The sequence below is a fragment of the Eucyclogobius newberryi genome, unplaced genomic scaffold, assembly GCF_026437365.1.
Source record: "Eucyclogobius newberryi isolate DKJ021-1_F unplaced genomic scaffold, fEucNew1.0.hap1 SCAF_5, whole genome shotgun sequence".
Taxonomy (NCBI): domain Eukaryota; kingdom Metazoa; phylum Chordata; class Actinopteri; order Gobiiformes; family Gobiidae; genus Eucyclogobius; species Eucyclogobius newberryi.
The window spans coordinates 5834301-5857461 of NW_027316167.1; the positions used below are offsets into that span (position 1 = coordinate 5834301).

The 23161-nt window shown below is 47.9% G+C and overlaps 1 protein-coding gene across 2 annotated transcripts; it reads right to left on the reverse strand.

Moving 5' to 3' along the window:
• Positions 1-1031: 1031 nt before the first annotated feature.
• minar1 (membrane integral NOTCH2 associated receptor 1) lies at positions 1032-20302 on the reverse strand. Of its 2 annotated transcripts, none has more exons than XM_072464931.1 (5): positions 20150-20302; positions 19123-19862; positions 14359-16104; positions 2254-2514; positions 1032-1279 (listed from the first exon to the last, which is right to left on the reverse strand). In XM_072464931.1, the coding sequence occupies exons 2-5, from the start codon at positions 19858-19860 to the stop codon at positions 1082-1084; spliced, it is 2943 nt and encodes a 980-aa protein (XP_072321032.1). In that variant the 5' UTR covers positions 19861-19862; positions 20150-20302; the 3' UTR covers positions 1032-1081. The 2 variants fall into 2 exon arrangements, with proteins under 2 accessions (XP_072321032.1, XP_072321031.1); XM_072464930.1 differs by having other exon boundaries at positions 2254-2523.
• Positions 20303-23161: the final 2859 nt, after the last annotated feature.

The window sequence follows — 23161 nt, forward strand, 5'->3', positions numbered from 1 at the left end:
ACGTTAGATCATTTTCTAAAAAAGAGTCTAGTACATTCCACTAGATAATTGAAAGTGACTTCAAATACATTGCACTGTAGTAAAACTGTATGCTGGCTACTACAGCTGCTGACCACTAGAGTCAGGGCCTGGCACGAGGCGCTGGCACGAGGCACTGGGCCTCGTCGGAGAAGTTTCATTCTATTCATCACAAATTAGTCATTGTCTTTATTTGTTTGATTGGTGTAACTTTAGTGACGGAGCCGCCATCTGGGCCTCACGTGAGGCCCAGATGGCGGCTAACTAATTTGCAAAGATTATAAAGATTCCACAATACAGCATGGAACTTAAAATCAACAAGCAGGCCAAGTTACGGGTCAGATCTGTGGCGAGGCGAGCCCGTCCGCAGTGAAAACGCACTTTTTTCAAGGTATTTTGAGCAATAAAAACAGCTCTAATTTAATCAATAATTGCAAAAAGAGGAGTTTCTTGCCATAACGTGGAACTTTCCAGGCAAAGCAAACACAATTCCAGTTACATACTGCAACTTTAAAGGGATGCACCTGATTCATCTAATGTAATAAAGTTTAAATAAAGTACATTTGCTTTGCCCAGTACACACATAGTGTAAAAGCAGCTCTTAGGGTGAACATTAGACTGATGTGTGCTGTCTGCATCTCATTATAGAGTTTATTCTCCACGCTGTTAGCATGCTAGTGTTAGTTAGCTTTACCGTTTTGTAAACTACGCTCTGAACTCTGGATGCTCAGGATAAATTAGTGAGAAATACTTTCGGACGACAAACTATTTAAAAAGAACTAGTTTAATGTTTTTGTTGTTTTTGTTTTTAAGACAGTGAAAATCAGGTACAGCACCTTTAAGTAGCTTATTTATGTGTGCTTTTAAAACCACTCATGAGTAATAACCTTATTTTAATATTTTAGACTGTTTTTTAGAATTGTAAGAGATTTGAATGACAGTATTGCTCTGTGTTGGCAAGCTAGGCCCCTTTATCTTGCATAAGCCTCAGTCCTCTGCAGTGTGTGTGTGTGTGTGTGTGTGTGTGTGCGTGTGCGTGTCTGTGCGTGCGCGTGGGGGTCCCTCAGGTCCTCATGGTGGCGATGGGGACCACGATGACCAGCAGGAGCGTGCACGTGGCAGCGGCGATGAGCGCTCCCAGTTTGCAGACGCGCGCCCTCCGGAGGTCGGCCTGTTTCCTCCGCAGCAGGGAGTCGAAGCCGGGGGTGTACACGTCCTCCAGCCAGTACTCCAGGTGGGCCGGGTCCAGCGCGGCCCCGCCCTAGCGCAAAGACAGTGCATCAGTACGCACCGGTCACAGTTTAGAATTCACCGACAAACCGTGTCACTTTAGCCATAAAAATACTTCTCTGAGCGTTCGACCGTGTCCTAATGCCGTTTCCCGTTTTGTTCATACATAATGTTTATATGATCTTGTATGATGAGGTCGTCTGCTTTAACTCTCTATTTAAGCATCAAAACCGGGAAATACTGTGTGTTTTGTGTGTGTTTTTTTACCCGACGGCTTTATTTGACAGAACGACGCCGTGGTGAGAACTACACATGTGCAACGCCCTTATCCACTGCGCCACCGGCAAAGCAACCTCCTGTGTGCGAACAATTTCACCTGTTCTATTCATTTCAACATTCAGGCCTCAGCATCACGTCCTTGTAAACCTTTTGTGTGCAGTATTTTTACTCCCAGTGCGGTCCAGCAGAGGGCAGTAAAGCTCTAGTTTCCCCTGCACTACAGGACGACCCCTGGTGATGTGGGGCGCCCGAAACAGAAATGCTCGGTGGCGCCCCCCATGCCCCTGATATACGATAAATGTAATATTGCTACCAGCTCATGGTGTGATTGTGAGGGCCCCCCCACAGAGCCTGATGTTCTCTGCTCCGCCCCCTACTCCGCCCCTGCACCACGCGCTTCTCTCTCCTCTCAGCTCTTATCACTGCGCTGAGGACCTACAGACGCTACAGAAAACACAGGGCGTTCGAAGCACTTGCATTTATAAAACATGCTTTAGCTATTTGTAAAGACAGAAGGTTGGATTTGTGCACGTGCAGAGTTACAGACTGTTCCGCACTTCTGTCTGAGTCGGTTTGAACTGTGGCTTCTCCAGTGTCGCTGTCCGAGTGCGTCTCAAACATGACGGAGTGTGTAAATGTTCCCATCTTAAATACAAACGGAACAATACAGCAGCTGCATCATTCACAGGAGTGCACGCCCGAGCTGCCCATGGGAGAACGCCTCACCTGCACGTCCAGGGTCTTGAGCTGCTTGGCCCTCTGCTCGGGGTGTCGGGGGTACCCCTCTGCGCTCCAGTTGGGGTGCAGGCGGGTGCTGTCCAGCCGCAGCTCGGAGTACACCGGGCTGCTCTTCACCGGGGGGTCCAGGTCCGAGTACACAGGGGCGCTCTGGAGGTGCTTCTTCAGGGACGGCGTGTAGGGCTGAGGGAGGAAGTCCGTGGAGCCTCTGCGGACACGGGACAGCTCATAAGGGTGCTCCGGGTGCTCCTGCTGCACCTGCACAACCACACAACACCAGGCTGTTTCTAAAGTAGAGTTTGGAACTTGATCCTGTTGATCCAAAGATGTGAGCGCAGTAGAGTCTTAGCTTAGAGAAAACGGGGCCGGGCAATATCAACATCGGGACTAAGATTGGACTAAACCTGGAAATAAACCTTGACTAGAACATGACTAAACCACATCTACATCAAGACTAAACCCAGCTCCTTTGTGAACGCAGCCTAAACGAAATAGTTCAATATCAGACACCAGAAAAGTACAGAAATATGACTCACTTTACAGTCTTGTTTGAATGTTTTTCTCCCGCTCTCTGCAACTGCCCTTCAGTCCCTCGTTAGTCTATGGGAGGGTATATATGCTCCCTCTCACCCTTCATTCCCTCGTTAGTCTATAGGAGGGTATATATGCTCCCTCTCTCCCTTCATTCCCTCGTTAGTCTATGGGAGGGTATATATGCTCCCTCTCTCCCTTCATTCCCTCGTTAGTCTATGGGAGGGTATATATGCTCCCTCTCTCCCTTCATTCCCTCATTAGTCTATAGGAGGGTATATATGCTCCCTCTCTCCCTTCATTCCCTCATTAGTCTATAGGAGGGTATATATGCTCCCTCTCTCCCTTCATTCCCTCGTTAGTCTATAGGAGGGTATATATGCTCCCTCTCTCCCTTCATTCCCTCGTTAGTCTATGGGAGGTTATATATGCTCCCTCTCTCCCTTCATTCCCTCGTTAGTCTATGGGAGGGTATATATGCTCCCTCTCTCCCTTCATTCCCTCGTTAGTCTATAGGAGGGTATATATGCTCCCTCTCTCCCTTCATTCCCTCGTTAGTCTATAGGAGGGTATATATGCTCCCTCTCTCCCTTCATTCCCTCGTTAGTCTATAGGAGGTTATATATGCTCCCTCTCTCCCTTCATTCCCTCATTAGTCTATAGGAGGGTATATATGCTCCCTCTCTCCCTTCATTCCCTCGTTAGTCTATAGGAGGGTATATATGCTCCCTCTCTCCCTTCATTCCCTCGTTAGTCTATAGGAGGGTATATATGCTCCCTCTCTCCCTTCAGTCCCTCGTTAGTCTATGGGAGGGTATATATGCTCCCTCTCTCCCTTCATTCCCTCGTTAGTCTATGGGAGGGTATATATGCTCCCTCTCTCCCTTCATTCCCTCGTTAGTCTATAGGAGGGTATATATGCTCCCTCTCTCCCTTCATTCCCTCGTTAGTCTATGGGAGGGTATATATGCTCCCTCTCTCCCTTCATTCCCTCGTTAGTCTATAGGAGGGTACATATGCTCCCTCTCTCCCTTCATTCCCTCGTTAGTCTATGGGAGGGTATATATGCTCCCTCTCACCCTTCATTCCCTCGTTAGTCTATGGGAGGGTATATATGCTCCCTCTCTCCCTTCAGTCCCTCGTTAGTCTATGGGAGGGTATATATGCTCCCTCTCTCCCTTCATTCCCTCGTTAGTCTATGGGAGGGTATATATGCTCCCTCTCTCCCTTCATTCCCTCGTTAGTCTATAGGAGGGTATATATGCTCCCTCTCTCCCTTCATTCCCTCGTTAGTCTATGGGAGGGTATATATGCTCCCTCTCTCCCTTCATTCCCTCGTTAGTCTATGGGAGGGTATATATGCTCCCTCTCTCCCTTCAGTCTCTGCTGGATTGTCAAACAGTCACAGACATTCAAGCCTCCTGTTGCCTTGTACATATATTTGTTTAAGAAGTTTTTGTTTCTTATCTCCTCTTCATATTACTCTGCTAGGGACACTTTTAGTTGAATTCATCTCATCTCAGATCTGAAACCTGTTATGCATTTGTCCGGGACACTTTTAGTTATCTTTAGTCTGTTTTGGTATTCCTGTTTCATTATCCATCAGAGGAGTGTGTAGCATTTGAGTCCGTTTGACCTGCCTGATATCTATGAAGGCTAAAATTGTTAAAAAATAAGCAGAAGGCGCCTTGTAGAAATGATGATTGAGTCAGGGCACAGAAAAGGGAGTGTCACCGGGCCGAACGGAAATTGAGCATGTCGAAGCTCCAGGTTCATAAAGAGATCTACAGAGAGAAGTTGAACATGTACAACCTCATTTTTATGTAGAACTAGAGAAAGATATTTTCCTGAAATAATTTGAAGCTGCAGTATCAACGGGCGTGTCCTGTAGCCACAGTAACAGATGAGTTTGCAAATCCCTAAAACCACCTAGACACTTAGAGCTGAATCACTTTGCACCTGTAACTGACAAAACTGTCCATGAGATCATCACCAGTCTGAGTTCATCTACATGCTGCCTCCATGTGTGAGCCTCCAGATTTCTAAAGTCTGTGCTGAACAGTTTGTTAGCACCACTCACTCACATAGTTAACATGTCGCTTCAATCTGGAACATTCCCAATGTCTTTGAAAACTGCGGTCATAAAGCCTCTCCTAAAGAAGAGCAGTCTTGATGCCGCAGTACTGAGTAATTACCGGCCCATCTCTAATCTGCCATTTTGGGGCAAAGTCCTTGAAAAGATGTTCACAGACGTCGTTTTCTCAGACCTTTTATTTTGGAGTAAACCACCTTTTTGGATCAGCCGTTGTGTCCCAAAGTCATGAGTGCAGTACAGTAGAGGTGGGCAGTATAGTAGAGGTGGGCAGTATAGTAGAGGGCAGTATAGTAGAGGTGGGCAGTATAGTAGAGGGCAGTATAGTAGAGGGCAGTATAGTAGAGGTGGGCAGTATAGTAGAGGGCAGTATAGTAGAGGGCAGTATAGTAGAGGTGGGCAGTATAGTAGAGGGCAGTATAGTAGAGGTGGGCAGTATAGTAGAGGGCAGTATAGTAGAGGTGGGCAGTATAGTAGAGGTGGGCAGTATAGTAGAGGGCAGTATAGTAGAGGTGGGCAGTATAGTATAGGTGGGCAGTATAGTAGAGGGCAGTATAGTAGAGGTGGGCAGTATAGTAGAGGTGGGCAGTATAGTAGAGGGCAGTATAGTAGAGGTGGGCAGTATAGTAGAGGGCAGTATAGTAAAGGTGGGCAGTATAGTATAGGTGGGCAGTATAGTAGAGGGCAGTATAGTAGAGGTGGGCAGTATAGTAGAGGGCAGTATAGTAGAGGTGGGCAATATAGTATAGGTGGGCAGTATAGTAGAGGGCAGTATAGTAGAGGTGGGCAGTATAGTAGAGGGCAGTATAGTAGAGTTGGGCAGTATAGTAGAGGTGGGCAGTATAGTATAGGTGGGCAGTATAGTAGAGGGCAGTATAGTAGAGGTGGGCAGTACAGTAGAGGTGGGCAGTATAGTAGAGGGCAGTATAGTAGAGGTGGGCAGTATAGTAGAGGGCAGTATAGTAGAGGGCAGTATAGCAGAGGTGGGCAGTATAGTAGAGGGCAGTATAGTAGAGGTGGGCAGTATAGTAGAGGGCAGTATAGTAGAGGGCAGTATAGTAGAGGTGGGCAGTATAGTAGAGGTGGGCAGTATAGTAGAGGTGGGCAGTATAGTAGAGGTGGGCAGTATAGTAGAGGGCAGTATAGTAGAGGTGGGCAGTATAGTAGAGGGCAGTATAGTATAATACTGCCCACCTCTACTATACTGCCCACCTCTACTATACTGCCCACCTATACTATACTGCCCACCTCTACTATACTGCCCTCTACTATTCTGCCCACCTCTACTATACTGCCCTCTACTATACTGCCCACCTCTACTATACTGCCCACCTCTACTATACTGCCCACCTCTACTATACTGCCCACCTCTACTATACTGCCCACCTCTACTATACTGCCCTCTACTATTCTGCCCACCTCTACTATACTGCCCTCTACTATACTGCCCACCTCTACTTTACTGCCCACCTCTACTATACTGCCCACCTCTACTATACTGCCCACCTCTACTATACTGCCCACCTCTACTGTACTGCACTCATGACTTTGGGACACAACGGCTGATCCAAAAAGGTGGTTTACTCCAAAATAAAAGGTCTGAGAAAACGACGTCTGTGAACCGTGAGTAACACACACTCGACTCATTTCCTACAGAAGCTGATGCAGAGAGCGTCGTCTGAAACTGGGAAATGTATTCACTTAAAGCCAGATTATGGATGGAGTGAGCATTTAGTGTGACAGACCTATTAAAATGACTAATGTTCATCTATTGAGCAAAATAAATGACTTGCGAATCCACAAAAAACATAGACCTCAGTAATACAGGTCTGAGCATTAAAGTCCTTTGTTGTCACCGAATGTAGAACTGTCCCTTGTTGCTATCTCCACTTTCATAATTGCACCAATGCACTCGCCTGCACCATCTCTATGTTATGTTTTTATTTATTTATGAATCCCTGCTGTGTTCCTGAGACCTGAGCTGGACCTCATCTTAAACAAAACCGTGGCTGTGTTAAACGTGTTAAATATGGTAACAACACGTTTGATCTAATCTTTTACTAAATGTATATAAAATGTAAAGGTGTGCGGTCGAACATGTAAATCTAAGGAAAAGGCCTGCGACTCGATGCCAATTTGATACAACAATGAAGCTTAAAACAGGCTCTTTTTGGAGGCTTTAGAAAGTAGTTTTTGACAGTTGACTATAGCACTTTCTTTATTACACCCGATGGTCTTCTACTTGTTCAGATAAAGCGCAAGATCATTCCACAACTGTTCAGGAAAGGTTACCACAGAATAGTACAAATATCGGAGTTCTCGACCTAAATTCTCTTATTGACAATGACTCTTGGATGAGAGTCGAAACGTCTCTTTTTTCTAACTGAGTCCAGATGAAACAACTGAAGCTTTTTCTACAATTAAATTTGGTTAGTTCATTAGTATCGAGACTGGCTCAGATGAGTAACGAGCTTCCAACTACTGCTTTTTGTGCAATATTTCTTGAGTTTTCTGTTCTTTTACTATTGTTCAATACTGTTTTTTCAGCCGCTCAGAAACAAAAAAACAGGATTTATTATTTTGAAACGATTACACTTTGGTATTGCCTTATTAGAGCCATGTCAAATGTCTGTTTTCCCCGTCCACATAATAAAGTAAGTATAAAATAAGTAAATGTAAACTCGTGTTGGTTTCCTAAAATCATCCTCCGCCAGCCGCGCTCCCGTTGGCCCACAGAGACAATAAACAGGCATTAGTCATTAGCGTTATCCCGCGCCATTGAGCGCGCTCTCCAAAGGTCGTGTCACAGCTGTGTTACAGAGCACCCCCACACGCCGCCATTTACACGGCCCTTAATGAGAGCAACGACACCCGGTCGCCGCCGTCCACGGGCACCCACAGGCACCCACGCCTCCAGACAGCCACTCACAGCCAGCAGCTTTTACAGGCTCGAGGCGCAGGAGAGACCGGGCGCGGGAGAGACCGGGCGCGGGAGAGACCGGGCGCGGGACCATGAGAGAATCGAGAACAACAATGAACAACGCCTCACAGCCAAAGAGTTCAGCCAAGAAACTGACTCAAATAAAAGCATTATTCGACTCACACATGCATTTTGTCTTCATAAAATTTGGATTTAAACCTGTGATTAAAGCCTCAAAGCTGTGGTAAATTATGACAAAAATGAGGCCATTGCACGCTGTCTGAAAGTACCGTATTTTCCGGACTATAAGTCGTGCCCTTTTCATAGTTTTGGCTGACTTATACTCCAGAGCGACTTTTTATTTTCACACTGACAACCACAAGAGGGCGCTCTAGGCTCTAAGCGACGCAGAAGAAGAATCTGCACTTCCTCTTCCTCTGGAGTTTGTGGAGTTGTTTAGAAGTGACACAGAGGAAGAAGAATTCAATGGATTTAGTGATTTGGGGTAAAACTGATGCTTTGCTAAACTTGTTAGCATGTTAGCATATTCTTTATGCTATAGTTATCTGAATAACTGTTCATATGTTACGTTAACATAAGATAAGATAAGATAAGATAATCCTTTATTGTCCCACATGGGGAAATTCCATTGATGCAACGCAGGTAGATACAGAGGTAGATACAGAAGAAAAGAACAAATACCAGACACTTACCACAGTTCTGTCTGTGCCTCATGTAGCTGAAGGTGTTAGCGTTAGCATACTTCATGTAGCTGAAGGTGTTAGCGTTAGCATACGTCATGTAGCTGAAGGTGTTAGCGTTAGCATACGTCATGTAGCTGAAGGTGTTAGTGTTAGCATACGTCATGTAGCTGAAGGTCTTAGCGTTAGCATACGTCATGTAGCTGAAGGTGTTAGCGTTAGCGTTAGCATACGTACACCTGTTCACCATGTTCTATCATCTGTTATTATTTTAAACTGCATTTACCGATGAAATGTCTGTTCTTGGTCCTGGATTTTATCAAATACATTTCCCCAAAAATGCGACTTATATATTATGTTTATTTCTGCTCTATTATGCATTTTTTGGCTGGTGCGACTTATACTCCGGAAAATACGGTAATCATAATCGGTCGCATGAGTCAAACGCAGAGCTCTGATTGGCCGTGCTTGAGTGGTCCAGCATTAGGGGTTCTTCTGTGTGTGGCAGATTTACCCTTTTTTGAAATATCCAATCTTACCCACAAATGCCTTTCTGTATCATTTTTGTTTGTTTGTGACCTGCTCCAGCTCAGCGTCAAAGAATAGAGATTCTAGAAGGTTCTGATGACGCACAGCCCACAGAGCCAGACCCTGAAGGCGGGAAGAAGCCGTACCGTATCATCTCTAACCCCCGCAAACAACACGTATCGCAGCGCCGCGTCACCCTCACTTGCACTAATTCATGCTTTTAACTTCACCTGCAAAGAGGAGCCAAACGCCGGCGCCACACGACTGTTTGAAGGATCTTGCTCTGGTTATTTTTAGCCACGGCAGAGGCTACGGCAGAATTGTACGGCTCGGATGAAGGGTTATGGATGAACCTGAACCGTATGAGCAAAGATATGAGCAAAGAGGAACATAAAGCACCTGAGGGTTACGGCGAAAGGACGACACAGCAGTTTAGGGCGAGCAGTTAGCGGGGTTTGCAGTAACCTTTGTCAGTTCCTGGTTCCTTGTTTAGTTCCAGTCCCCGTTTAGCTCCTGCTGTGGGGTCGATACCAAGAACCATTTGGTCACATGTGCAACACTGTGTGTTCACTTCTGCTGTGAAATGTTTCATTCATTTTCCCTTTGTGTATTTATTGATTAAAAAAATACAAAACCACGCAATTTATAATTAGTAAGTAGTAAGCCTGATTCAAATTCTGAATAATGATTGACTTTATTTGTTGATATAATTCTGTCTGCTGGAGTTGTTTGCACATTACAGTTGTATGTGCTCAACAGAAGTAGAACTGAGGAGAAAATGTTTATCTTCAAACCCACACGTAAGTGTGATTAAATATTTAAATGTTCCACACTTCACAGATGTTCATCTTAAAGCCAGTTAGAGCCTCTTACACTGTCGCTGTGTCAATGCCAGCGAGGGAACTGGGCGGTTCCTTTTACTGCGGCATTATAGGGACTTAGTTCTTGGACTTAGTTCTTCCTGTGTGAAAATGCGAGTGTTGTATGTCAATAGCGTGTAAACCAGGGGTGGGCAAACTACGGCCTGCGGGCCACATCCGGCCCGCCAAGCTTGTCCAAGTAATATTAAAAAAATAAGAAAATAAAAGTATTTTCTTTTTTTTTTTGCCCTCAGGCATCTGTCTGCACTTGTATCCTTAATAAATATGACGTGAAGTGAATTAAATAATAGATTCAATGGCCTATATTTGACAGAAAAGTGATATTTTATTTGATATTTAATTTTTGGGATTTATTTTTTTTCACACCAATGATCGTAGGCCGGCCCTCCGCTACTGGCCTGGATTCGAATATGGCCCTCGGAGGAAAATAATTGCCCGCCCCTGGTGTAAACCGAAGCATTGGGATTGACAGAAGAGTTAAAGAGGCTTTGTCCCTCTTTAAACAGAAACAGGTGGTTTAAGGCTCAATTTACCCGTCATATATAACAGCATTTTGAAGCCAGGGTCATTCAGATGCCAATCCGGTGATGATGGAGCTGCAGTCAGATGACAATATGATTTATATGGCCCATCACAGGGCTGTGAGGGTAACAAAGAAGATTAGTTTCAGGGGAAACTTAAAACAGGACAGGCTGCCCGGTAGGCGGAGCTTACACAGCAGAGGTCACAGACTGGATTCTCAAGTTGAAAATGACTTTTGGATGAGACTCAAATGTCTTGTTTCTCACAGAATCTTTTTCTATGATGAACTCTTCTGGACGAATGAGGGATTACACCGGAATGTAAACTGAAGTTTCAAAATAGAACCAATGCCAATCTTAATACTTTTATCTATAGAGCACTCGATGGTGGTTTTCCTCACCGAGAAGGCGGGTCTAAGGACAGGGGGCGCTCTGGGACAGTTATCAGCTTGAGTCCTGTGGATATTATTGACCAATGACTGTTTCATTGTCTCTTTTTGTTGGTTAAATAAACAACTCTGGACCGAGGTAGCTGCTGATGTGGTTTTGGGCAATACAAAAATGAATTGATTTGAATTAACCTGGATGCCCTTTCTGTCTCAAGCAGTCACATTATTGTGGCTGGGGTGAGCAGTGCGAGTGTTTTATTCGTGGCATAAACCGATAACCTTCTACGTCCCGGGCAATAGCTCACAGGCCACTGCACTTCTGCTCCACCAGTGTAATTATAGGAAGCTAAAGATGCACGATGGAACCTTTCTGCTCCACACGCTGTTGCTTTGGCTGGAAGGTTTCGCTCCATGACTTCAAACTTATCTATCTGGCATTTATTTCTGTTTTCAATTTATTGGAAAAACATGTATTTTGTGAGCACGGTCGTCTCTCCACAGATCTGATTTGTAACTTTTTACCTGCTTGTCTTAATATAGAGACGTTCAAAGTCATACTGTGGAACGATCCAGGCCAAGCAACATCTCCATGGAGACATAGTGCCCCAATACACATGAAGTGGATGTGCCACAGTGACATCAGCGTGACATGTGACTCACTGCATGACTGAGGGAACAAACAACAAACAAACAAACAAACAAACAAACAAACATGTCGCAGGGCTGAAGATGTTCAGTTTTTCTACATTTCTGACCTGTATCACTCAGATAAGAATCTTTATTATTTGACAATTGATTTATTTTATTCTTATTTGACTCTATAGTGGTTTTCACAGTGACTCATCAGGAGTAAAGGCCCAACAAATCACAAAACCATTTATACAAATATAATAATACTTTATGTACAATTCTAATAGCCTTAATAAAGGATGAACATATTTCATAATGTACCATAAGCTTCAGTTGTATCATCTGGACTCTGTTTTTAGAAAAACTCAGATACTTATTCTACTCAGAGTAAGCCCCGCCCACTGGGCGGAGCCTCCTGATAATAGCCTGTCCTGGTTTGTATTTGTACAACATCGTCTGCAAACAGCAGAGATGGAATCCTGTGGTCCCCAAACCGGACACCCTCCGACCCCTGACTGCGCCTAGAAATTCTGTCCATAAAAATTATGAACAGAACCGGTGACAAAGGGCAGCCCTGGCGGAGTCCAACGTGCACTGGGAACAGGTCTGACTTACTGCCGGCAATGCGAACACAGCTCCTGCTCCGGTCATACAGGGACAGGACAGCCCTGAGCAAAGGGCCCCGGACCCCGTACTCCCGGAGCACCCCCCAAAGGACACCCCGAGGGACACGGTCGAAAGCCTTCTCCAGATCCACAAAGCACATGTGGACTGGTTGGGCAAACTCCCATGAACCCTCGAGCACCCGATGGAGGGTATAGAGCTGGTCCAGTGTTCAACGACCGGGACGAAAACCACTCTGCTCCTCCTGAACCCGAGGTTCGACTATCGGTCGGATTCTCCTCTCCAGTACCTTGGAATAGATCTTACCCGGGAGGCTGAGGAGTGTGATCCCTCTATAGTTGGAACACACCCCGGTCTGCCAGTCCAGAGGCACGGTCCCCGACCGCCACGCGACGTGTCAACCAAGACAGTCCTACAACATCCAGATACTTTAGGTACTCAGGGCGGATCTCATCCACCCCTGGAGCCCTGCCACCGAGGAGTTTGCGAACAACCTCAGTGACTTCAGCTTGGGTGATGGATGAGCCAGCCTCTGAGTCCCCGGTCTCTTCTTCCTCTTCGGAAGACGTGACTGAGGGATTAAGGAGATCCTCAAAGTATTCCTTCCACCGTCCGACGACATCCCCAGTCAAGGTCAGCAGGCCTCCACCCGCACCGTAAACGGTGTTGGTGAGGCACTGCTTCCCCCTCCTGAGGCGCCGGATGGTTTGCCAGAATTTCTTTGGTGCCGACCGATAGTCCTCCTCCATGGCCTCCCGAAACTCCTCCCAGGCCCGGGTTTTTGCCTCTGCGACAGCACGAACCGCGGCTTGCTTGGCCTGCCGATACCTGTCGATGACCTCCGGAGACCCACAAGCCAGAGTGGCCCGATAGGCCTCCTTCTTCAGTCTGACGGCATCCCTTACTTCCGGTGTCAACCACCGGGTTCGGGGGTTGCCGCCACGACAGGCACCGGAGACCTTGCGACCACAGCTCCGAGCAGCCGCATCAACAATGGAGGCGCAGAACATGGTCCACTCGGACTCAATGTCCCCAACCTCCCCTGGGACATGGGAGGTCTCCCGGAGGTGCGAGTTGAATACCCTACTGACAGAGGGCTCCACAAGACGTTCCCAACAGACCCTCACAATGCGCTTGGGTCTGCCAAGTCTGTCCGGCTTCCTCCTCCGCCAGCGGATCCAACTCACCACCAGGTGGTGATTGGTTGACAGCTCTGCCCCGCTCTTCACCCTCTCTTCACCCGGGCTGGTGTGGGCAAGCCCACACCAGCCCGCCGCCTCTCCCCGCGGGCAACACCAGAGAAGTGGAGCGTCCAGCCCCTCTCGAGGAGATGGGTTCCAGAGCCCAAACTGTGCGTGGAGGTGAGGCCGACTATATCTAGTCGGTATCGCTCAACCTCCCGCACAAGCTCAGGCTCTTTCCCCCCCAGCGAGGTGAAATTCCATGTCCCCAGAGTTAGTCTCTGTGTCTGGAGATCTGGTCGCCGAGGCCCCTGCCGTCGACTGCCGCCCAGATCTCTCTACACCGGCCCCTTATGGATCCTCCTGCGGGTGGTGGGCCCACGGGAGGGCGGCCCCACGTCGCTCCTTCGGGCTGTGCCTGGCCGGGCCCCGTGGGGTAAGACCCGGCCACCAGGCGCTCGCCATCGAGCACCCATCCCAGGCCTGGCTCCAGGATGGGACCCCGGTGACGCCGATCCGGGCGACGTAAACGGCCTTGTTTTTTTTGCCATCATAAGAGGCTTCTGAACCGATCTTTTTCTGACCCGTCACCTAGGACCTGTTTGCCTTGGGAGACCCTACCAGGGGCTTGAAGCCCCCGACAACATAGCTCCCGGGATCATTCGGGCACTCAAACCCCTCCACCACGTTAAGGTGTCGGTCGAAACCTGCAAATGATACAGTGGAACAGTCCTGGACCAATGAGGGATTACAATGACACAATGTGTATTAAGGACGATTCAGGCTTAGTAACTACTTAATAAGATAAGTAACCCTAGTTAAGTAGTTACTAAGCCTGAATTAGTCCTAATTAACCATTTGCTCATTATGAAGTAAGTCTTTGTTCATGCTTTATTAAGGCGAATTAAAGTGCAGTTATTCCAAAGTGAGATAAATCATCATCATTCCAATTGTTTTAACGTTTTACCTACATCTTGAGTCACAGTATATGTATATGTAGATGTATATATTATATATATATATATATATATATATATATATATATATATATTTTAACAAACGGCAAATGTGAAGTTAATCCTAAATAAGCCTCACCTCTCTGTGGGTGCGCAGGCGCTCGGTGCAGTAGGCTGTGGTGCTCCAGTCCGGGGCCGGTTCCTGGTTTAGGGATCGAGACGACCTCATCAGACTGTTCTTCAGGGCCTTCACCCCCAGGCTCTCCCCAGGGCTGCTCCATGCCCCCTGAGAACTTCCCCAGTCCACTAAAGTACGGGAGTGTCCACTGCTGTGCTGTTTATTAGAGTGTCCAGTGGAGTGCCCATTAGTATGTCCACTAGTATGTCCACCAGTGTGTCCACCAGTATGTCCACCAGTGTGTCCACCAGTGTGTCCACCAGTATGTCCACCAGTATGTCCACTAGTGTTTCCACCAGTGTGTCCACTAATATGTCCACTGGTGTGTCCAGTAGAATGTCCATTAGAGTGTCCACCAGTGTGTCCACCTGTGTGTGCACCTGTGTGTCCATTAGAATGTCCACTAGCGTGTCCAGTGAAGTGTACCGTGGAGTGTCCCAATGTATGCCCACTTGTGGTGTGTCCATCTGAGGGGCCACTTGAAGTATGTCCATTTGAATGTCCACTGTTTTGTCCACTGGGCTTTCCACTTGTTTGTCCACCTTTGTGTGCTCTAGAGAGACCACTGGATTGTCCCGTAGAGTGTCCATTAGTGTTTCCTGTGGAGTGTCCATTAGAGTGCCCAATGGTGTGGCACTGAAATGTCTGAGGAGATGGATGAGTGTCTGAGTGTGCGGGGGCAGCTCCCTCTGCACTGTCCGGTTTGTGGACCTTGTGGTCCAGCTGGTTGAGTTTGGACAGAAGTTGTGTGATCTCAGATCGGACACCGGACAAAGACTCCAGCTTCTTCTCTATCTCTCCAATCCTCTGCACCAGACGGTGCACGTTGGATTTGAGCTCGTCATCATTGTTGTCCAAAGAGTGGAACAGGCTGTCCAGTCTGGACTTAGCCAGACGCACCGTGCTTCGTTCAGGGGAACTGTCGGACCTCAGAGTCAGCTGGGACAGAGAGCCGGTGCTGTTGTAACAGGAGGACTGGACCATGTTCAGGGAGTCGCACACACTCATGTCATCTAGAAAGCGGAAGATGTCACTGATGTCGTCACTGATCATCTCAGAGTCTGTGCGGCTGAAGCTCCTCAGTCTCCTGGGCTCACTGCCCTGTTCTGTCTGGGTCCCCACACTGGGGCATGTCTCTGGGGCAGCTCTGTGGAGACCTCTGCTCACGGCCCTGCGTTCAAACCACGGGGCATCCTCCTTTCTATCCACACACTCGGACCCGTTGCTCAGTGGCATCAGCGCCTGGCATTTGAAATCACTGACTTTCTTTGTAACAGTGGGAGAACCTGTTTTAGATGGGTCTCTGTCCCCGTTCATGACCGTCATGTTTCTGAGGGGCCTCTTGGTCATCACAGGACGGGTGCTGGGTGCAGGCACATACTCCGTGTTGAGACTGAAGCTCTTAACAGGCCTGGCTGGCCTGCCTGGTTTGGTGTTGCTCTTGTGGGTACTCTCAGGCTCTCTGTCAGTGAAGCGCCGGGTGCCCACGCTCTGGGACACGGTGCTGGGGCCGAAGTATGTGGAGGCCTGGAGGTCGTCCAGACTTTCGTGCTTAACGCGCTGTCGCTCATCAAGAGGGGAGTTGAGTCCTGGGTCCATGTAAGGATTGGTACAAGGAAGTTCAAAACTGTGGTTAAAGAAGACTGCTGGTCTGCGGAGCTCCCTCTGGTGGACACTCTCTGCACACTCACTGGCCTGTCTGACCACCTGCAACAGCACAAGGAGAGGTAAGAGTGTGAGGTCAGAGTGTGAGGTCAGTGTGAGGTCAGAGTGTGAGGTCAGTGTGTGAGGTCAGTGTGAGGTCAGAGTGTGAGGTCAGTGTGAGGTCAGAGTGTGAGGTCAGTGTGAGGTCAGAGTGTCAGGTCAGTGTGAGGTCAGAGTGTGAGGTCAGTGTGAGGTCAGAGTGTGAGGTCAGTGTGAGGTCAGAGTGTCAGGTCAGTGTGTGAGGTCAGAGTGTGAGGTCAGTGTGTGAGGTCAGAGTGAGGTCAGAGTGTGAGGTCAGTGTGTGAGTTCAGTGTGAGGTCAGTGTGTGAGGTCAGAGTGTGAGGTCAGAGTGAGGTCAGAGTATGAGGTCAGTGTGTGAGGTCAGAGTGAGAGGTTAGATTGAGAGGTCAGAGTGTGAGGTCAGCGTGTCAGGTCAGTGTGAGAGGTCAGAGTGAGAGGTCAGAGTGTGAGGTCAGAGTGTCAGGTCAGTGTGTGAGGTCAGAGTGAGGTCAGAGTGCGAGGTCAGAGTGTGAGGTCAGAGTAAGGTCAGAGTGTGAGGTCAGTGTGAGGTCAGTGTGTGAGGTCAGAGTGTGAGGTCAGAGTGTGAGGTTAGAGTGAGGTTAGAGTGAGGTCAGTGTGAGGTAAGTGTGAGGTCAGTGTGAGGTAAGTGTGAGGTCAGTGTGTGAGGTCAGAGTGTGAGGTTAGAGTGAGGTCAGTGTGAGGTCAGTGTGAGGTAAGTGTGAGGTCAGTGTGTGAGGTCAGAGTGTGAGGTTAGAGTGAGGTCAGTGTGAGGTAAGTGTGAGGTCAGTGTGTGAGGTCAGAGTGTGAGGTTAGAGTGAGGTCAGTGTGAGGTCAGTGTGAGGTAAGTGTGAGGTCAGTGTGTGAGGTCAGAGTGTGAGGTTAGAGTGAGGTCAGTGTGAGGTAAGTGTGAGGTCAGTGTGTGAGGTCAGAGTGTGAGGTTAGAGTGAGGTCAGTGTGAGGTCAGAGTGTGAGGTTAGAGTGAGGTCAGTGTGTGAGGTCAGAGTATGAGGTCAGTGTGAGGTCAGAGTGTGAGGTTAGAGTGAGGTCAGTGTGAGGTAAGTGTGAGGTCAGTGTGTGAGGTCAGAGTGTGAGGTTAGAGTGAGGTCAGTGTGAGGTCAGTGTGAGGTAAGTGTGAGGTCAGTGTGTGAGGTCAGAGTGTGAGGTTAGAGTGAGGTCAGTGTGAGGTAAGTGTGAGGTCAGAGTGTGAGGTCAGAGTGTGAGGTCAGTGTGAGGTCAGAGTGTGAGGTCAGAGTGTGAGGTCAGTGTGAGGTCAGTGTGAGGTCAGAGTGTGAGGTCAGTGTGTGAGGTCAGAGTGTGAGGTCAGTGTGTGAGGTCAGAGTGAGGTCAGAGTGTGAGGTCAGTGTGTGAGGTCAGAGTGAGGTCAAAGTGTGAGGTCAGTGTGTGAGTTCAGTGTGAGGTCAGTGTGTGAGGTCAGAGTGTGAGGTCAGAGTGAGGTCAGAGTATGAGGTCAGTGTGTGAGGTCAGAGTGAGAGGTTAGATTGAGAGGTCAGAGTGTGAGGTCAGCGTGTCAGGTCAGAGTGTGAGGTCAGAGTAAGGTCAGAGTGTGAGGTCAGTGTGAGGTCAGTGTGTGAGGTCAGAGTGTGAGGTCAGAGTGTGAGGTTAGAGTGTGAGGTTAGAGTGAGGTCAGTGTGAGGTAAGTGTGAGGTAAGTGTGAGGTCAGTGTGTGAGGTCAGAGTGTGAGGTTAGAGTGAGGTCAGTGTGAGGTAAGTGTGAGGTCAGTGTGTGAGGTCAGAGTGTGAGGTTAGAGTGAGGTCAGTGTGTGAGGTCAGAGTATGAGGTCAGTGTGAGGTCAGAGTGTGAGGTCAGAGTGTGAGGTCAGTGTGAGGTCAGAGTGTGAGGTCAGAGTGTGAGGTCAGTGTGAGGTCAGTGTGAGGTCAGAGTGTGAGGTCAGAGTGTGAGGTTAGAGTGAGGTTAGAGTGAGGTCAGTGTGAGGTAAGTGTGAGGTCAGTGTGTGAGGTCAGAGTGTGAGGTTAGAGTGAGGTCAGTGTGAGGTCAGAGTATGAGGTCAGTGTGAGGTCAGAGTGTGAGGTCAGAGTGTGAGGTCAGTGTGAGGTCAGAGTGTGAGGTCAGAGTGTGAGGTCAGTGTGAGGTCAGAGTGTGAGGTCAGTGTGAGGTCAGTGAGAGGTCAGAGTGTGAGGTCAGAGTGTGAGGTCAGTGTGTGAGGTCAGAGTGTGAGGTCAGTGTGTGAGGTCAGAGTGAGGTCAGAGTGTGAGGTCAGTGTGTGAGGTCAGAGTGAGGTCAAAGTGTGAGGTCAGTGTGTGAGTTCAGTGTGAGGTCAGTGTGTGAGGTCAGAGTGTGAGGTCAGAGTGAGGTCAGAGTATGAGGTCAGAGTGTGAGGTCAGCGTGTCAGGTCAGAGTGTGAGGTCAGAGTAAGGTCAGAGTGTGAGGTCAGTGTGAGGTCAGTGTGTGAGGTCAGAGTGTGAGGTTAGAGTGTGAGGTTAGAGTGAGGTCAGTGTGAGGTAAGTGTGAGGTCAGTGTGTGAGGTCAGAGTGTGAGGTTAGAGTGAGGTCAGTGTGAGGTCAGAGTATGAGGTCAGTGTGAGGTCAGAGTGTGAGGTTAGAGTGAGGTCAGTGTGAGGTAAGTGTGAGGTCAGTGTGTGAGGTCAGAGTGTGAGGTCAGTGTGAGGTCAGTGTGAGGTCAGTGTGTGAGGTCAGTGTGAGGTCAGAGTGAGGTAAGTGTGAGGTCAGTGTGTGAGGTCAGAGTGTGAGGTTAGAGTGAGGTCAGTGTGAGGTAAGTGTGAGGTCAGTGTGTGAGGTCAGTGTGAGGTCAGAGTGTGACGTCAGCGAGGAAAAGAAGAGGCTGAACACAACAGAACATAATACAATTTTGCTTTAGAAGTTTGATATTTTTCTAACTAGTTATAGAAATGATTATCAATAATATGAAATGTGTTAAATAAGTAAACAAATGAAGATGTCTTCATTAATATTCCAACATTCCTTGACAGTGTGAGTCCTGAAGTCCTAAAGTAGCACCCACCTTTGGAGAGAAAGACGACATGTGGTGAAAGTCCTCCTTGAAGACGTTCCTCTTGTGGACACAAGAGCGCAGAGTGAGGGGCTCCTGGGGGCCCGGCTGTGGCTGTGACAGGGACTCCTGCTCTGTGCTCGCTTCACTCTCTGCCTCCATAGGAAAGTACGTACTCTGCATTTCACAGGAGGGGCCCAGGGTCCCGGGACCATAGAGGGGCAGGGGGTGCAGTTTGTCCAGAGAAGCTGCTCTACATTTCAGGTCTTTATTGACCCGCAGCAGGAAGTTGGGCTCGGATGCCGGGATGAAGTGGTGCAGGCTGCTCTCTGCTGTGGGTTTGGAGCTGTGGCCAGAGCCATGGAGAGGATGAGGTTGGTGGTGGTAGTCCGATCCCCCCGTAGAGTGATTCTTGAGGAGCGGGGCCCGGGACAGAGGCAGCCTCTCTTTGGCAGGGCTTCGGTTCTGAATGAGATTAAATATGGACAAGATATCCACTGCCACCTGGACTTTTTTGGCGTGGGGTTCCACCGAGGGGCAGCACATCTTGTCTCTGAAGAGCGTGGCGGGGAAGGAGGGGTCTTGGCTGGCCGTGTGGAAGAGCAAACTGCGCAGTTTGGCCAGGTGCACCAGGTCGAAGCGCGAGCACAGCCAGCGGCACAGCTCTGGCTGGGACGAGCTCTGGTGTTTGGACTTGAGCTCCGACAGGATCTGGCCGAGGACCATCGGGTAGTCCCCAGGGTGCTCCATGACTGAGGACACCAAACACAGTTAGTGCCTACATCACACTGTCCTGCAACATGAATGAAGACAAGCAGGCCTATCTCTGTATCGGACAGAGGTAAACTCCATGTTTAGAGACAGCACTTGAGCTGCTTCCTTTCAAGCAGCTAAAGCTTGACTAGATTGCATTTCCGAACACAAGCTGTGCACCTGCCGAGCCTGCCGAGCCTGTAGAGCCTTATTAAAGCAGACGCGTGCGCACGCGCCTACCCAGGATGCAGCATCAGTCCGAGACGAGTCCACGGCAGAAACTCACCTGATCCGCGTCTAACGGAACGACACTGCGTCCATCTGCTGAGGATGAGAGTGGAAGCGCGCGCGGCTGGAGGAGACTGCGCGCGCACGCTGCTGCACGCGCGCACCGGAGCTATTCGTGCTCATTTACAGTCTGGCGTATCCAAGCAGCGCCCCCCGCCCGCCCCCCGCCCCCGCGTGTGGATGCGCTTTTGGGGGCGAGTCAAAGCCTTCCCCTGCCTGGCCCCCGGAGTGTCCAGGCCCCCGGGTGTGCTGGCCCCTCCTTGTCTCCGCGCTCAGACGGCTGCGGATGGAATGGACTGTGGACACTTCTGCAAAGGACGGGTCCACATCACACAAGACGCGCTTCCACATCCGGCTGTGCCCTCCAGAATAAAGAGACAAATAAACGGCTGTCTTTTCCTTCACACCTGATTAACCCACACCGGCCACTGACCCATGGTCCATCGCCATGGTCCAGCTCCATGGTCCAGCTCCATGGTCCAGCTCCATGGTCCAGCTCCATGGTCCAGCTCCATGGTCCAGCGCCATGGTCCAGCTCCATGGTCCAGCTCCATGGTCCAGCTCCATGGTCCAGCGCCATGGTCCAGCTCCATGGTCCAGCGCCATGGTCCAGCTCCATGGTCCAGCTCCATGGTCCAGCTCCATGGTCCAGCGCCATGGTCCAGCTCCATGGTCCAGCTCCATGGTCCAGCTCCATGGTCCAGCGCCATGGTCCAGCTCCATGGTCCAGCTCCATGGTCCAGCTCCATGGTCCAGCGCCATGGTCCAGCTCCATGGTCCAGCTCCATGGTCCAGCTCCATGGTCCAGCTCCATGGTCCAGCGCCATGGTCCAGCGCCATGGTCCAAGCACAGGGCAGAAGGAGTTTGTTGTGGGGCTGACGTCAGCTCTTTGTTCAGGCCATTGATCCTGGTTTAGACTGACGTCACACCACGAGGCAACAGCTGTGCAACAAATAAAACAAATAAAACTAAATCCTTCATTTGTCCAGGAGTGTTGCAGTCTCAATCAAGAGGTCTTTATTGAAAAAAATAAAAAAACATCTTGGGTTACAATTTTCCACAATAGTGTATAAAATATAGTATATAGTATATATATATATATATATATATATATATATATATATATATATATATATATATATATATATATATATATATATATATATATATATATATATATATATATTTAAGTTTTGCATTACATGTTTATATGCACGGAAGGTGCAGGAGTTGGGGAACGTATTCGTGAGCTACTTAGCACAAACGAGCGCTTCACATGCGGTCGTCATCCCCATGTAAAGCGCTCTTTTAGTGCACACTTTCACACGGGCTTTGCCCAGTCAGTTCTTTATGATCAGATTGTGTCTAACGTGAGTCACAGTGTCAGACAGAGCAGTGCCTCCAGTTAGATTCACTCCCCATAATGTAATCACATGAAAGCTATAAATAATTATCAAGTGAATTAATTCCCCAAAATGTTGTCTGTTTAGCCCAGTGGTCCCCAAACTTTTTGACTCGAGGGCCACATTGGGTTCTAAAATTTGGCCGAGGGGCCGGGCCAGGAAAATACGGTGTGTTTGTGTGAACTAATGAATTACTATAAATTACACACAAGATTTGACCTGTAACTTATAACAAAGCATCAAATGCAATGCTCCATGTAAAAAATGTTTTCCAAATGCATTAAATAATGATTAATTATCTACTGTCTTCTACTGTCCACTAGAGTCTTCTTCAGTGTCAAACACTTCCTGCTTGATTGGCCCCGGTGGCCGTTTGTGGTGAATTTTATTTTCTGCGCGCCATAGATTTTCTTGTGCGAGCAGTGCACTATGTGCGGGCAGTGCGCAGCTGCGCAGGCGCGCAGCTTAGAGGGAACAGTGTCATCTTTTGGGGAAATGTGGGCATTACAGGCAAAAGGTAAAATGAACGGCCATCCACAGTATCGTGAGGTTGAATCCCGATTCCGACATTTGCTGCATGTCCTGCGGCAAAATAAATAAATGTATATATATATATATATATATATATATATATATATATATATATATATATATATATATATATATATATTTATTTTATTTATTCATTTTAATTTTTTTTTTTTTTATATAACTTGGACAAGCTTGGCGGGCCGGATTGAAAGGCCCAACGGGTCGGATGTAGCCCGCGGGCCGTAGTTTGGGGACCACTGGTTTAGCCTTTATTATAATTGTCAATAAGCTCGTATAAATATAAGTGTATTTTCATATTCATACAGATTGTGAAACGTTACAGACATTTGTCTGTGATTGAAACAGTGATGCATTTCAATGAAAAATAACACCATCATGTTGGTTTTAGAACACACTTTATTAGAGTTAATGGTAATAATCTTAAATTTTTCAAACAAATCCACTTCTACACCAAGTCAAAAGAACAAAAAGATCCAGGGATGGATTGGAGGGTCAAACGGGCACAACTGACCCTCACTTCACCTCACACAGAGCAGACAAAAGAACACACCACATTTACAGAAGGCGTCAAAGAGCTTTACCAGGCAGTGTGGGCGAAGTGTCTTGCCTAAGGACACAACAACAGCTGACCAGAGCCAAACTTACACTGCTGTTTGGAAGTCATAAGCCACGCCCCTTTTTATGAATGTACTTAATGACATGAGCACGCTAGAATTCATAAGGCCTGAACAAAAGGATGCAGAGGAGTAAAACTACACACACTGTTTTACGAAGGATAAGATAAGATCAAATCAAAAATTCTCTTGTAGAAAAGCTCTTATGAAAAAAACTCTTTATAAAACCTCTTATACTATATAATAATAATAACAATAAACCTGTACCTTGTATTTTGTTTTGTGAAATCTCAAGATGTCAAATGTTAAAAGAACAACCACTAATATTGTGTTATTATTGCCACAGTTCTCTAAGTTATTGAATTCATCACACACACATACAAGGAGAAAAAGTCCTCTTGTTGAAACTCTGTACTATACTTCTATACTTCTATACTACT

Coding starts and splice junctions, on each gene's coding strand:
- minar1 (XM_072464930.1), bottom strand. CDS start 19,860: ATGGAGCACCCTGGGGACTACCCGATGGTCCTCGGCCAGATCCTGTCG. Junction 16,105..19,122: donor TGTCGTCTTTCTCTCCAAAG/GTGGGTGCTACT, acceptor GTGCTGTTGCAG/GTGGTCAGACAGGCCAGTGA. Junction 2,524..14,358: donor GCCTGCGCACCCACAGAGAG/GTGAGGCTTATT, acceptor GTGGTTGTGCAG/GTGCAGCAGGAGCACCCGGA.